A 13,163-nucleotide genomic window follows, 5' to 3' on the forward strand; every position below is an offset into this window, starting at 1 on the left:
AAAGAGTGTATTATTTAGCTATTAGATTTCACTGGTCCGTTAATGACTAAACTCGGGGTGTTTGAAAACTATGAATGATTTCAGTAGGATGGTGCTTGGGACAGAAATGGAGTTGGTAGAGTGATCCATATCTTGAATAGACATGCCCATATACATTAGTCCACCTATGGGATTGCCAGCTTTTTTCATACAGTTAAGCTGGAGAATATTCACATTTTATTTACTCACATACAGTAATTTAAATTAAATAGTTTGGAAAATTCATTGCATTTTAGATCCTCCCGCAATATACATTTCACGTCATTCATTACCTTGTGGGCCATTTGCGATCACTTTTGTTTATTTTTATTTTTTTTAATTATGTTTATGTTTTGGTTGAAACAAAATATGTTTGACATGTTTTATTAAGATATGGTTATTTTTTAAAACACTCGAGATAATTTTTACTTGTTTTGTATGTTTTCAAAAACATATATATTTGTTTTTAGAATATATATATATATATATATATATATAGAAACACACTAAGCAAACATGTATTTAAAAACAAAGGAAAGAAAAAAAAAATAACAAAATTGATTCGAAAAAAGCCATAGGAAAAAAACACTTCATATCACTTTTTATTTTTGTTTTTGATTTTATCTTTTAAAAATTGAACAAAACATGTTTAATTAGTGTTTTATAAGTTGTTTTTATTTTTTTTATTATTTTTGAAAACAAACTAAATTCTTTTTGAAAACACGCAAAAGGCAACCTTTTGGCCAACCCCACACGCACCACTGGCCATGCCTGTTCTAGCTGCCAAACAACAAAATAAATCAACTTATGTAAAATAAAAAAAAATAAAAAAAAGGCTACATGTCTGATATGAAACATAATCTTATTTCATATAAAAATTTGAAGATAGCAAAATTAAAATAAAACAAATAGGGATCCCAAATGATCCATTTACTATCTGAATGTGTTGAAAGCCAAAGCTTATACAATAATGGCATATGACCCTCTCCTTTGACATGCGCAGATGTTGGATACGAACGAGGCAGAGGAGGAGGTGGGAGAGGCTATGCCAACGGACGAGGTAGGGTGGGCGGCCGCGGGAGGGGAAATCAGGTCTTCTAAGGAGTGTAGATGGGACTGAGCTGTTCATGTGTGAGATATGGCTGCCCTCCTCCTTCATCATATTCCTTTTGATAAAGAGGAGGGGTATGTTTCCATTATACTGTAAGTACTACAAGCCCTGTATGGTTTCTGAATGTACTGTAGCATAATGGCTGCAATGGGTTTCTACCTTATCCCATTGCCATTTAAGAGTTCCAGTGCGTGTATTCAATATCCACAAATTTGCATTCTTTTTTTATTGTTTACATCATATAATGTTTATGGATATCTGGGTTTAAAGGTATACACATTCTTTGTTTTTTCACTTCCATGCATTATTTTTGTAGTTGTTTGCATCATTCTTTTTTAATATGTTTACCAAGTGATTTTTTGATGTCATTGCTTCAAATTTAGACAAGCAAATGTGTTGAATTATAGTCAATAAATATTTTGCAACTTATTGTTAAAATTTTAATATTGAATTTTCATGGCATTTATTTTGATCAACTTGATGTTAAAAACAAAAGGGTTAGGTCCATACCTCTCAATTCTTATGCATTTGCATATCAAAAAGATCTGAAATTCAATTTTTATATGCATACCACCTTTGCTTGTGCACTAGAAAGTGTATTTAAAAAAGTTAAAGTAGTGTTAGAAAGGAGGAAGATTTACATAAGTAACACTCAATCCTTATGCATTTTTCCTTTCTTAAATCATCAATTTTTCCATGCAGATCATCTTACTTGTGCAAAAGAAAATATATTTCATATTTAAAAAATTAAAATGATGAGCATTTTTATGTGTTATGAATGATCTGAGTGGTATAAATATAAAAAAAAAGTAAAGTTTAGGTGTTAGAAATGTAAATAAATACGAATTGGGTGCTCCCTACAAAGCTTCAGTTGATTGCTTGAAGCTAGAGAGCCTGTTTGGAGTATGACAAAGCTATAATTTAAAATAATTGTCTTAGCTGTAGACCTCCACTTTGGGTTACAACTTATTTAATCTCTTTAATTTTACAGTAAGAAATCGGCACGAAGGGATAGTAATTGTGCTGAACCTTTCCTTATTATTACTTTTTCTTCAGTAATTGTGTGCTCTAAACTTCGTTAATGATAGCAAAAAAAACTAATCTTAGTTCAACAGGAATATCGAGCACCAGATGAATAGAAATCATTAGAGATAATATAATTTTTTTGGAATATTGATTTGTTGAATGATAATGTAAATAAAGTGACAATGGCTAAACATCAATAGTCTGAAGGTAGTAATGGCGCTGCAACAATTGTATGACAGTAATTGGGCTTTAAAAGTGGTTGGTAGTGGTGCTAAGTGATGATTGTTGATTGTTGTTAGCTTCCAAGTCTCTTCATGAGCTCAAATTTAGCTCTCACCTTTACGCTACCTTCTTCATGTCGAAACTTAATCGTACTTGTATTTAGCCACACTCCATCGAATAATCTATATTAATTTGTTTGATCATGAAGTATTCTTTCTATGACCAAGTGCCTAAATGATTTCAAAATTAAATGAACTTTTGGCTCATTAGTTTTCTCAATAAACATGCTGATTGGGCTATAAGCATGTCAAATTCAATGATTATTTGAGTTTTCAATTAATGCTTTGATTTAATGAACAAAATATAACTTCATTATTATCTACGATTTATCATCTTTCATTTAACATTCTAATGCCAAAATCCACGTGAATAAAATTTTTAAAATTTTAAATTAATATTATGAAAATTTAAATTATGTTTATCTAATCTATATTTTTTTTTCCATACTATAAATAAAAATAATAAATTTATCACAGCAAGTAATTATAAAAATTATCATATTAATGCAAGAGAGAAGTATTTTTTAATAATCGTAGTTGACAAAACATATTGGTATAAATTTATAAGTTGACATAAAAAAAAAAATCATTTTCTTCTTCCTTGGTTGAATTTGCAGTGCTATAAAAACAATCAAATCACTTTTGAAATGAATCCTAAGAATTCCATCACAAATGTGGCATTTTAGTTTTATATAAACTATATAAATTCAAAAAAATAATAAAAAAAAAACATTTAAATCAAATAATAATGTTTGTGTTTTGAGAATAATAATTATTCTGCCCACCAAATAACTTGAAACAATACTGTTCAAAAAGCCATTATTTTATACTTTACTACTATAAACATAATTAGAAGCTTAGCTTAAAATATGAGTCAAGCTAACTATATATATATGAAATAAAAAATTTGTATAAATAACAAAATATTTATTAAAAATTTGGACAATTAGACAACATTATTAAAATGCATATCTCGTTTATGTTAAAAGCGAAATTAGAATTTTTAAGTTCATAATTTGATGAACAAAAGTATGGGTAGTTATGAAATGAAGTCATAATAATATTGTTAAAAACAAAGGAAAATTTACATGCATCACACAATTCCTATTTGTTTACATATACACCACGTAAAGTTTCATATTTATATTTATAACACTCGGTGTCATAAATCTGCGCATGAAAATGTGTATTTCATTTTTAAAAAATTAGTAATAACTAAATCTGCGCATGAAAATGTGTATTTCATTTTTAATTAGTAATAATGACATACATATTTGATGGAATATTAAGGATTCGAGTGTTATGCAAATAAATATGAAAGTTTGGGGGTTACATGTTAAAATAAATAAGAATTGTGTGGTATGCATGTAAATGCCGTCAAAAGAGAATACATAAAACAATCGCAATCAACCGTTTACACAAGGAACAACATCATTTGACACAAAATTACAAAATGATGTAAAATAGGAAATTGCCCACCAAATTTCTGATGGCATAATAGTAATTTTTAGTCATAAATTTGTTGAAAGAAATAGGAAAAATTGTGTGTCAAATAAATGTCTGACTTCCCAACATTTTCTCATTACAAGAGAAATCCAAAAAAAGAAATTAAGCAGAAAATTATTTGGATAATTTTATATAACCAGTACTCATCATACCTGATGCAATGCAATTATGAAGAACTTACTAACATTATTAATTGGTTGACAAAGTGAAGTTGTGAACACTTGCCATTTTCTGTGGTATGAAAATCAGAAAAAGAGAATACATGCAGTACATCATATATAATTATAATTGGTATAATTACATACAGAGCACACGAAACATTGTTATTTACAAATCAAGTATACGGGTGATTTTTAGAACTACCGAACCGATGCATTTACGTGTGCCACGATCAAATCATTGAGAATTTGATACAGAGCACCCGCAACTGAATTTTGATATTTGAGTGAGAATTTGATACAGAGCACCCGAAACAGAATTTTGATATTTGAGTGAGAATTTGAAAAATGGATGAAAGAGAGTGCTTGATTTGTAAATGACAATGTTTCGGGTGCTCGACTTAATGATGTAAATTCTTCAGCAATAACATAACTTATTATTGTGCAGCGACCAACTTTAATCAGTGAATAATCAAAATTCATGTGAAATGTGCTAAATTTGCCGATTATAAGTGTAAGAAATATCCAAGTAATACCAAACAATTCCAATGTATTTATATATCCAACACCTAAACCTTGTTTTTTATAATTAGACCAACCAAATCTTTCATATCAACTAAAAAATACCACTATTTTAATTTTTTAAAATAGAAATACACCTTTTTCATGCATATGTAAGATGAAATGTATGTAAAAATTAAAGTTTAGGTGTTAGATATGTAAATAAATAAGAATTGTGTGGCATGCATATAAATCTTCCAGTTTTATTTAATGAATATAGGAAAAGTATCAAACTTCTCCACCAACAGATAAATCAAAACCCCAACCATAAATTAAATTCAGTGCAATGCAAATCGATAGCAGAGTATGAGGTAGTATTGAAATCAAATTTTCTAGTTAAATGGCTTTCATTTCCAAACATAAAAGTAGCAGCTTACATTGACAAACCGCGACTTTTATGCCTCTAATCATAACATGAATCCAAAGTTCCCTCAAATTTATTATTTGGAAAAGATGGTTAAACGATACTGTTTCTCAAAATAGCATGTATTAAACAAACTCAGTAAATAATGAACAGGATTATAAGTTTGTAAACTCACATTTGTTCTCTTGCTTTCTTTCGTGCCATGAAACGCTCTCTGGCGGCAACAACTGCATCCTCACTTCTCTTGAATCGATCAGAATCAATTTTACTTCCCGTTGCCTTATCTGCTTTCGTATCTTCGGAGTCTTCATTGAATAATTCTTTGATATTATTTTGATCCGAAGGAATCTGTTTCCTATCAACATCTGATGTTGTTGCAGCTACTTTGATTTCGTCTTTTGGAACCTTAAAAACTGGATCAGATGAGGACGCAGGACCAGCAAAGTCTTCAGAAAAGCCAGAAGCCTTTTTAGGACGGATGGATGTTTCAGCATTTGATGGGCTGCCTTCAGTTTTTTCAACAGCAATGCTTATTGTTTGCCCTTTGGTTGGTTTTGAAGCATGTGCTGATTGGGCTCCAAAAGCAACGTTCTTGTTGAGGCTAAAGTAGAAGTCAGTCAGATCACTCTTCTTTGTAACCTGGAATAAGTAGGAGAGAGATGATAATGGCATTTACAAACAATCCAATAAATCACTGAAAGCAAGGCTATCAATGCTAAGTTTTAATCATGTAAATAAGTATGACAACAAAAACATTTTACTATTTTATTTAAGTAGCTTGCATAAGTAGAGTGTGGTTACTCACCAGCGAGTGAATCATAGAGTGCTGTGAATCTTAACAAAGGTGAGCACAGAAATCAATTTTGTCTCTGAACTCTATTAATAGGGGTTAAAACAATCCTTTTTGGGACTGTTTCAGCCCGCTCTCTCTCTCTCTCTCTCTCTATATATATATATATATGTATGTATGCATGTGTGTGTGTATGTTTTTTTATTTTATTTTATTTTTTTAAGGAATGGTCATAGGCTCTTATACGAGCCTCCAACCACCCCTAATGTGCCTAACAATTCGAGTACCATCTCCTTAAGGCCAACTGTGCAAGAGGGGATTTAAACCCCCGACTTGAGTGGTCTTATATAGTGGATGCCAACCAACAGGCGAGGTACATGGCGCACACACATACACATATATATGTGCCGCGTACTCAGATCAGTTGGTCGAACATCTTCATGTCAGTTGTAAGTCCCCTCAGGTCTGAGGATCGATCCCCGGTCGGGCATCTGCTTTTCAGTTGTAAGCCCCCTCTGGCTTAGGGTTAGATCACCCGCGGTAGAGGGTGTGGTACTCAAATTGTTAGGGTCATCGGAGATATTCGGAGCTTATCTAATAGCCTCAGGTCATTCCTTTATATATATATATATAATATATATAATGGCACAGTCGTCGCTCAAACTCTGCTAGGATTTCGCCTCTATGGCGAACCCTAGTTTTTCCTCCTTTGCATTTCTCTTCGTCATGCGTCGCTCTTGTCGCTTTCGTCCTCGTCCTCATCCCGACAAGGCTACTCTGTGGTCGTAGGTTTCGTGTTGTGTCGGCTCTGCTTCTGCGGCGTCCGTGCTCATAGAAGACCAAATTTGACGTGGCTGCTCGGTCCAGACCAGAATCGCGGTTGCTCAGTCCCGACCAGAATCGCGGCTCGTTAGACGCGGCTGCTCGGTCGTGCATCTCTCTCTGAAGGAACGCGACTGCTCAATCGTGTGTCTCTCTTTGTGGTTTGAAAGAGTTTCCCGTGGATTCCTTTTGGCGTTTGCTCTTTCCTCCAGTGCACTTTCACTGTTCCTTACGTCGCGCCTCCTTCTATTAGTGGATGACTTTGGACAAATCATATGCAGCTGTCCTTGCCGGTGTCCAAGCTTCAGGCACACCATAATCATCATCTTTCCCTCCTTCGTTTGAGTGAGCGGAAAACATCAAGAAACCTGGTAGGAAGAATGGTAAGTCTGTCATTTTTTTTACAAAAGCTGAAAATATTCAACTTGCTTCCTCCTGTCGTTTAAATTTGGTCGGAAAATTTATGTATGGTCATCTCAAAATGGAGGTTATTCGTAACTAATTTAAGCTTATGCACCTTGTCGGGGAGTGAAAAATTGGACTCTTAAATGGAACACATTCTTATTCAACTTAATAATGAAGAGGATTACACACGCTTATTTGATAAAAAAATAATCTGGATTGACAACAGAGCAATGAAGATTCTGAAATGGTACGGAATAACCAATCGTTTCAGTTTGGATTCGACTCTCTAATTTGAAATTTCATTATTTTACTTAAAAAATATTGTATTTTATTGTCTCAGCTTATGGTAAACCACTCAAAACGAACATTCCTAATTTTAATCTTTATTGTCCATCTGAAGCCAGACTACTTGTTGAAAGAGATCACTTCATCCACTTCTAAGAAAATTTGGTTGGGCACACAACACCATGGATATCGGCAAAAGGTAGTGATTGAGTCTTTCCTTTGTATTGTTCGAACTATCGTATGTTCGCCCACTCAAGTTCTCAATGTCATCATCTACACCCCCACCTCAGACCAAATAAGCAAAGTGCTGCGTCAGAGGTAGTGAATCCATCTCCTCCTGATTATCTTCATGTTATTGACACTATTGATCATCAAAATGATACCCCTGAAGACGTCATTATCCTCGCAGTCAATATGTCAACCATTCAGTCTCCACACAATGTTGTAGTTCCCCCGTCTTTGGAACCTCCTATCGTGGGGGCGAGAGAGACTCTTCAGACCCCACCTGCCCTAGAACCTATCACTGATATTACAGGTGACAATACTTCTACTACTTCACTGTCCAGTCAGATGTTAATGTTACTCAGGCTTATGGGGATCATGATGCGCAACAACCTACACCTGATCGACCACCTTTGAACCAATCGATTGATCAAATGAGTCAATCCTCGGATGAGGAATGACAAGTCTACACATCCAGGAGGAAGAAGAAGAATGAAGACTTAGTTGAGCTCAGGAATCTGATGGATGATACTTTGGTTACTTCGGGTAATAGTATACACCTTATCAATTTGTTAGTCGTCTCACTTCTGAGAACTAGAGGCAGATGAAGGACTAAAGTGAGATGTCTCTAGCACTTTTGCGCCCGTTGGTGACTTTTTGGTTTTTTATCTTTATGTATCTTTGCTTTATTTGAGATTTTGTGTGTGTTATATTGTGAGAGGTGGGTCTTCTTTTAAACCCTCACATACAACATATCTGTACATTTTCCTCTTTAATATATTAGCCCTTGGGCTTGTTATAAAATATATATATATATATATATAATATCATAATAGACCCATGTATAAGTTTAACGAACATTATGTTTTCCAATTTTTAAGCTTGGATTGAATAAGCTCCATTGTCGGCAAAAAACTAAAAACAATAATTCCAACCTAATATTTTTTTTTTCTTTTTTTAGTTGAGAATGGCTAGTTAAGACTTGATGAATAACTCTGCAAAAAGGGCATTAAGATTATCCATTAATTAGAAACACATGCAGATATATCCTGAATACCACGTGGAATTCAGTATAATGGTATATATATCCATCTATAAATATTATTCACCACAACAGAACAGCATGCCTGATTAAACAGCACATAAATCAAATAAGTAAATTGCAAGAACATAATAGGTATTAAAAGAGAGCTGTACAACATACATCCTCTTTCTCCTCACGGAGTCCGCGCAATCTTTCCTCTTCCAACCACTTTGTACGTTCACCAAGCTTCTGTTTGTATGCGCTCGTAACAAACTTTTCCTTGTCTTCATAGATATGATCATCTTTACTTCTCTCTTTCAATAATTTCCTCTCATATATTATTTCGTGTTCTCGCTCACGCTTTTTCACAGTTTCAATGATTGAGGTTATATATTTTGGCTGCAATCAAGAAAAAAATCATGAGGAATGAATGACATTAACCTTGGAACAGAAGGTGTCTTTCACTTGAAATATTAACTTCACACGATCAAAGGAAATATGGTATACGAACAAGAACTATATTTTAAATTTTATGTAATTGAAAAGTTATGTATTATTTATGTATAATAGATGGTCTAATAGATGGTCTAAAAGATGGTCTAAAAGAAGTGACCATGAAGTTCAAATATTATATTTAAAGTTTAAACAACATAATACACAGGGGTTTTTACATACACGGCACTAAAAACTTAACATTTTAAACATGAAATAAGAACTTTAAACTCATAAATATGCACAGAAAACACACTCCCATCTCCTCAGTTTCTTTCTCGGTCAACTCTTCCCGCAGGAAGTCTGACAAAGCTGCCGGAGACAGTGCTAGATGCTGTGCGGCTAATCAGTAGAGGGGAAACAGCGGGCTCACTGTGGAGAAGGCAGCGACAAGAAGGCTTTCTCCTCCGTATTCGGCTATCTACTCGGCAACGACATATTCAACATGGAAGGAGATGCCTTGTTGCGAAAGTCGGCCATCGTCTTCTCCTCCTCTCTTCAATCTCCGGTGCCGGCGATCCCTTCAACCGCGGTGAGTGGTGGTGGGCACACCGATTCCGTGGAAAGGGAAGCGAGTTTGGGAGGAGGGAAACGGAGTGGTTATTCCCCTTTCTGTCGCTGCTTTTCCAAAGGAGAAATAAGGGAGTTTCGAAGGTCTTATCATGCCCCCGATTGACTATTGAAAAATTTCTAATCTGGAATAAACACTCGTTGAAAATTTTCTTAGCTGGGTGAAAGAAGGGTTTATTTTAAAAAGTTTTCAACAGTCAATCAGAGGAGAAAGAAGGGAGTTTTGAAGGTCTTATTATTCCGCCACGTTTCCGTCGCTGCATTTCCGCTTTCCCGTCCAGCGAGTCTGTGCGAGATGGTTTAACACTGTTAATGCAGGTGCTTATTCTGTAAATATCAATGTTTAGATGTGATATATGTAAAATCATATGTTTTGAGTTTTGTGTATGTAAACCACCACTAAAACAAATTAGAGTATGTAGCTTCCATAACATAAGGTTAATCTAGTCTTCATTGCTATTTATTTCACATTCTTAATCACCAACACTCTATAAGTCATTAGATGTGATATATGTAAAATCATATGTTTTGAGTGTTGTGCATGTAAACCACCACTAAAACAAATTAGAGTATGTAGCTTCCATAACATAAGGTTAATCTAGTCTTCACTGCTATTTATTTCACATTCTTAATCACCAACACTCTATAAGTCATTAGATTTACAATTCTTCATCTAATAATATAACGGTGTATGCTTTAAAAATAACTGAATAGATTTGCATCACAAAAATGTGATTGCTTAACTTAGCTGTGCCTTAATCATAATGTCCAACTGAGAAGTTTTTAGAGCACTAGAGCCGAGCCTAGCCTAACCTAGAGACAAGGACCAACAACCATTTCAAAGCATGAAGGCAATGAATCATTTGAGAAAAGTGGACCCTCAAATCAAATTTGTGTCAGGAAATCCTCTCTCTTAATAAAATAAAAAAGTCCTCAGAGAAAATTCATTGATGAACTTTTCATTCCCTATGGGGAAAGTTACGGTGTTGAAGCATTTTAAATGCAGCCTAAATTCGTGTTACATCAATTTTCTCTCAGATCAAATGCCTAAATGCTCCACTTAAATGTTGTTGCATAGCTATTTCAAGTCACTAAGTCGATGAAATTAAAATATTCTTTAAGCTTGTATACAACCAAGAAGAATCAATCTCATCATGCACAGTATAAATAAAATATTGTAGAAATATGAGCAAATGTCAATATAGCAGAAAATTATTACTTTATTTTCTACTTTAGAAGACAGTAATTCGTAAATTCTATTCATGTTTGTCCAGTTTGTAAGTGTAAGTTGCAATTAACATAAAGCTTCAAAAAACACAAATAATACCCATAATCAATTATGTATACATTAATCTCAAGGTTAATTAAATAAGCAAGATATTTATAACATTACCTCCCTCTTGGACTGGTCCTGAACCCGAACACAAGCAGCACTGGATTTCATCTCATCATACACCCCATCATAATCAAAAGCCATTGGGTCCTCCTCCAGAGTCTTTTTTTGCTGTTCATCTATCTAAAAAATTCAAAACACAAGCCAACATGAAAAAGGCACATCTTCAGCTATTACCTCAGAACAACAAAGCTATTATAGATAAAAAAAAAGGAAAATTTACAGACGCAGCACAAAATTCTTATGAATTTACATATCTCACACCTAAACTTCAATATCTACACAAAAACAATAAAAGTGTAAGGAAATATTCAGGAGTTACCATTTGAAGGGCCCTGCTCTTGGGCGCTTGGCGAGAGATCCCCTTTGTGAGATCGTCATCATCATCATCACCACCAAAAATGGAAGCTGGAAGTCGAACGGGTGGCTTCGATGTCATCTTCTTCTGCTGATCAGGAGGAAACCGAAGCTGCAGGCCATATTTCTTCATCCTCTAGGCCCCTACTTGTTTTACCTGCGAAGGTGAGAAATTACACCATATATAGCGTACCTGCCAACAAGTTTAACCATAAAAAACAGCTTGATTTAATAATTCACAGTTCAAAATTGATAAGAAATGAAAAAAAAAGTAATTAATAAGCTGATAACATTAAGCTCATAACGGATAATTTAAAAAATGTAATATTAAACTCACTCAAATGTAATTAATAATAACAAAAAAAAAAACGCATGCAGATAAATAAGCTGATAACATTAAGCACATTTTGATAGCTTAGCAAGGATATAGAAGTTAAAGCTATAATGAGATTTAGTGATATGGAAGTCAATAGGCAGAAAATAAGGGATAAAGAAAAAAATACAAAGAAACTTTCAAAAGAAAGGTAGATTGAAACGGATAATTTAAAAAAGGTGCTAAGTCTTGATTAGAATGATAACAAAGACACTAAGAAATTAAGCATTTTGACTACATTTTCTCAACATAAATAAACTTAGATACAAGTTCAAAAAAGGCCAGACCTTAATGTATAAAGCTGTCACTCTGAATTTTTTTGCTATCTCTGCAAAAATAGAAAGCCAACTACTGAAAATTAAGCAGATGGGTTATTCGGGATTTAAAAGTTTAGAGATGAAATACCAGAGCAAGAAGTAGAAGGAAATTTAATAAGAAGCCATGTTGAGAGATTGGGAGTAACTTTTGGGTAGATTAGTATGCCAGAGACTGTGCCAACTCGAGTGATCAGTAAATTAAAAACATTTGGGGATTGTCATGAACTACTGAAGTTGTTCTCAGAATTTGAGAAAAGAGAGATTTCACAACAAAAAAGAAAGTGCCTAATAAAGCTAGGATGGAAGGCTTGAATTAGAAAGTGCCAAAGCAAATAGGACAAAGACATGAACTGAAGCAAAAGGAAGATCTCACTAATTAAGAGCATACTATTATTAACGACTTGTATTTTGAATAAACCATCCTATGCGATTCCATGCTATTGCTCACTTGAACTTTTAGGAGCAAGGGGAGAAATAAATAAATAAATAGCTGAATAAAATAAAATACAAATAAGCTCGAAATATTTCATTGATAAGACTACAATCACATTTTTGCAATTTAACCAATAAGAATCGTACCACAAAAAAAAAAACAAAACAAAACAAGTAAAATTGTTGATGTAAAAAGTTACATATTGCTGAACCCAGAAACATTTGTGGTCTCATACCATCCAGACAGGGCTTGTAAGAGAAGGGAAAAAGAAGAAAATGATCTCTTGGTTGACAGAAAAGCCACTTATTTATAAGTTTCCAAGTGCTCATACCCGAGGGTGGCTACACAAATGACCATACAAGAGAAAGACCCAGGCAGCTCGGGTCATCAAGAGATCTGATACTACCTCGGTAAGTGTGGCCTATGTTGCTACAAGGACATGAGGCGGATTGAAGTGATCCTGTCCTTCTTGCCAAGCTAGTGTTAATTACGACCATTATCAAATTAAGGCGAATTAGCAGAGATTGCCAAGTTGATATCTCATTTAGGCCTGAGAACTCTTTGAAAATACTCTAAATATTTTCATTCCCTTCACGTGTCTAGTATGATCTTATATCCCGTTGGACCGTAGACAATTATTGATATATATATATAT

General features: G+C 34.0%; 2 protein-coding genes across 2 annotated transcripts in view; one reads left to right on the forward strand and one right to left on the reverse strand.

Annotated features, from left to right (window-relative positions):
• Positions 1-1,423, forward strand: part of LOC110029597 (ribonuclease P protein subunit p25-like protein) — a 48,116-nt gene extending 46,693 nt beyond the window's left edge. Inside the window, exon 7 of the mRNA XM_020731951.1 lies at positions 1,022-1,423. Within this exon, the coding sequence (XP_020587610.1) occupies positions 1,022-1,119 (98 nt within the window). The 3' untranslated portion in view covers positions 1,120-1,423. The remainder of the gene's footprint in view (positions 1-1,021) is intronic.
• A 3,655-nt stretch (positions 1,424-5,078) lies between these two features.
• On the reverse strand, positions 5,079-11,608 carry LOC110029598 (nuclear speckle splicing regulatory protein 1-like). The gene is made up of 4 exons (XM_020731952.1): positions 11,351-11,608; positions 11,029-11,151; positions 8,754-8,972; positions 5,079-5,664 (listed from the first exon to the last, which is right to left on the reverse strand). The coding sequence occupies exons 1-4, from the start codon at positions 11,516-11,518 to the stop codon at positions 5,197-5,199; spliced, it is 978 nt and encodes a 325-aa protein (XP_020587611.1). The 5' UTR covers positions 11,519-11,608; the 3' UTR covers positions 5,079-5,196.
• Positions 11,609-13,163: the final 1,555 nt, after the last annotated feature.

The sequence above is a fragment of the Phalaenopsis equestris genome, unplaced genomic scaffold (assembly GCF_001263595.1).
Source record: "Phalaenopsis equestris unplaced genomic scaffold, ASM126359v1 Scaffold000597, whole genome shotgun sequence".
NCBI classification, from domain to species: Eukaryota; Viridiplantae; Streptophyta; class Magnoliopsida; order Asparagales; family Orchidaceae; genus Phalaenopsis; species Phalaenopsis equestris.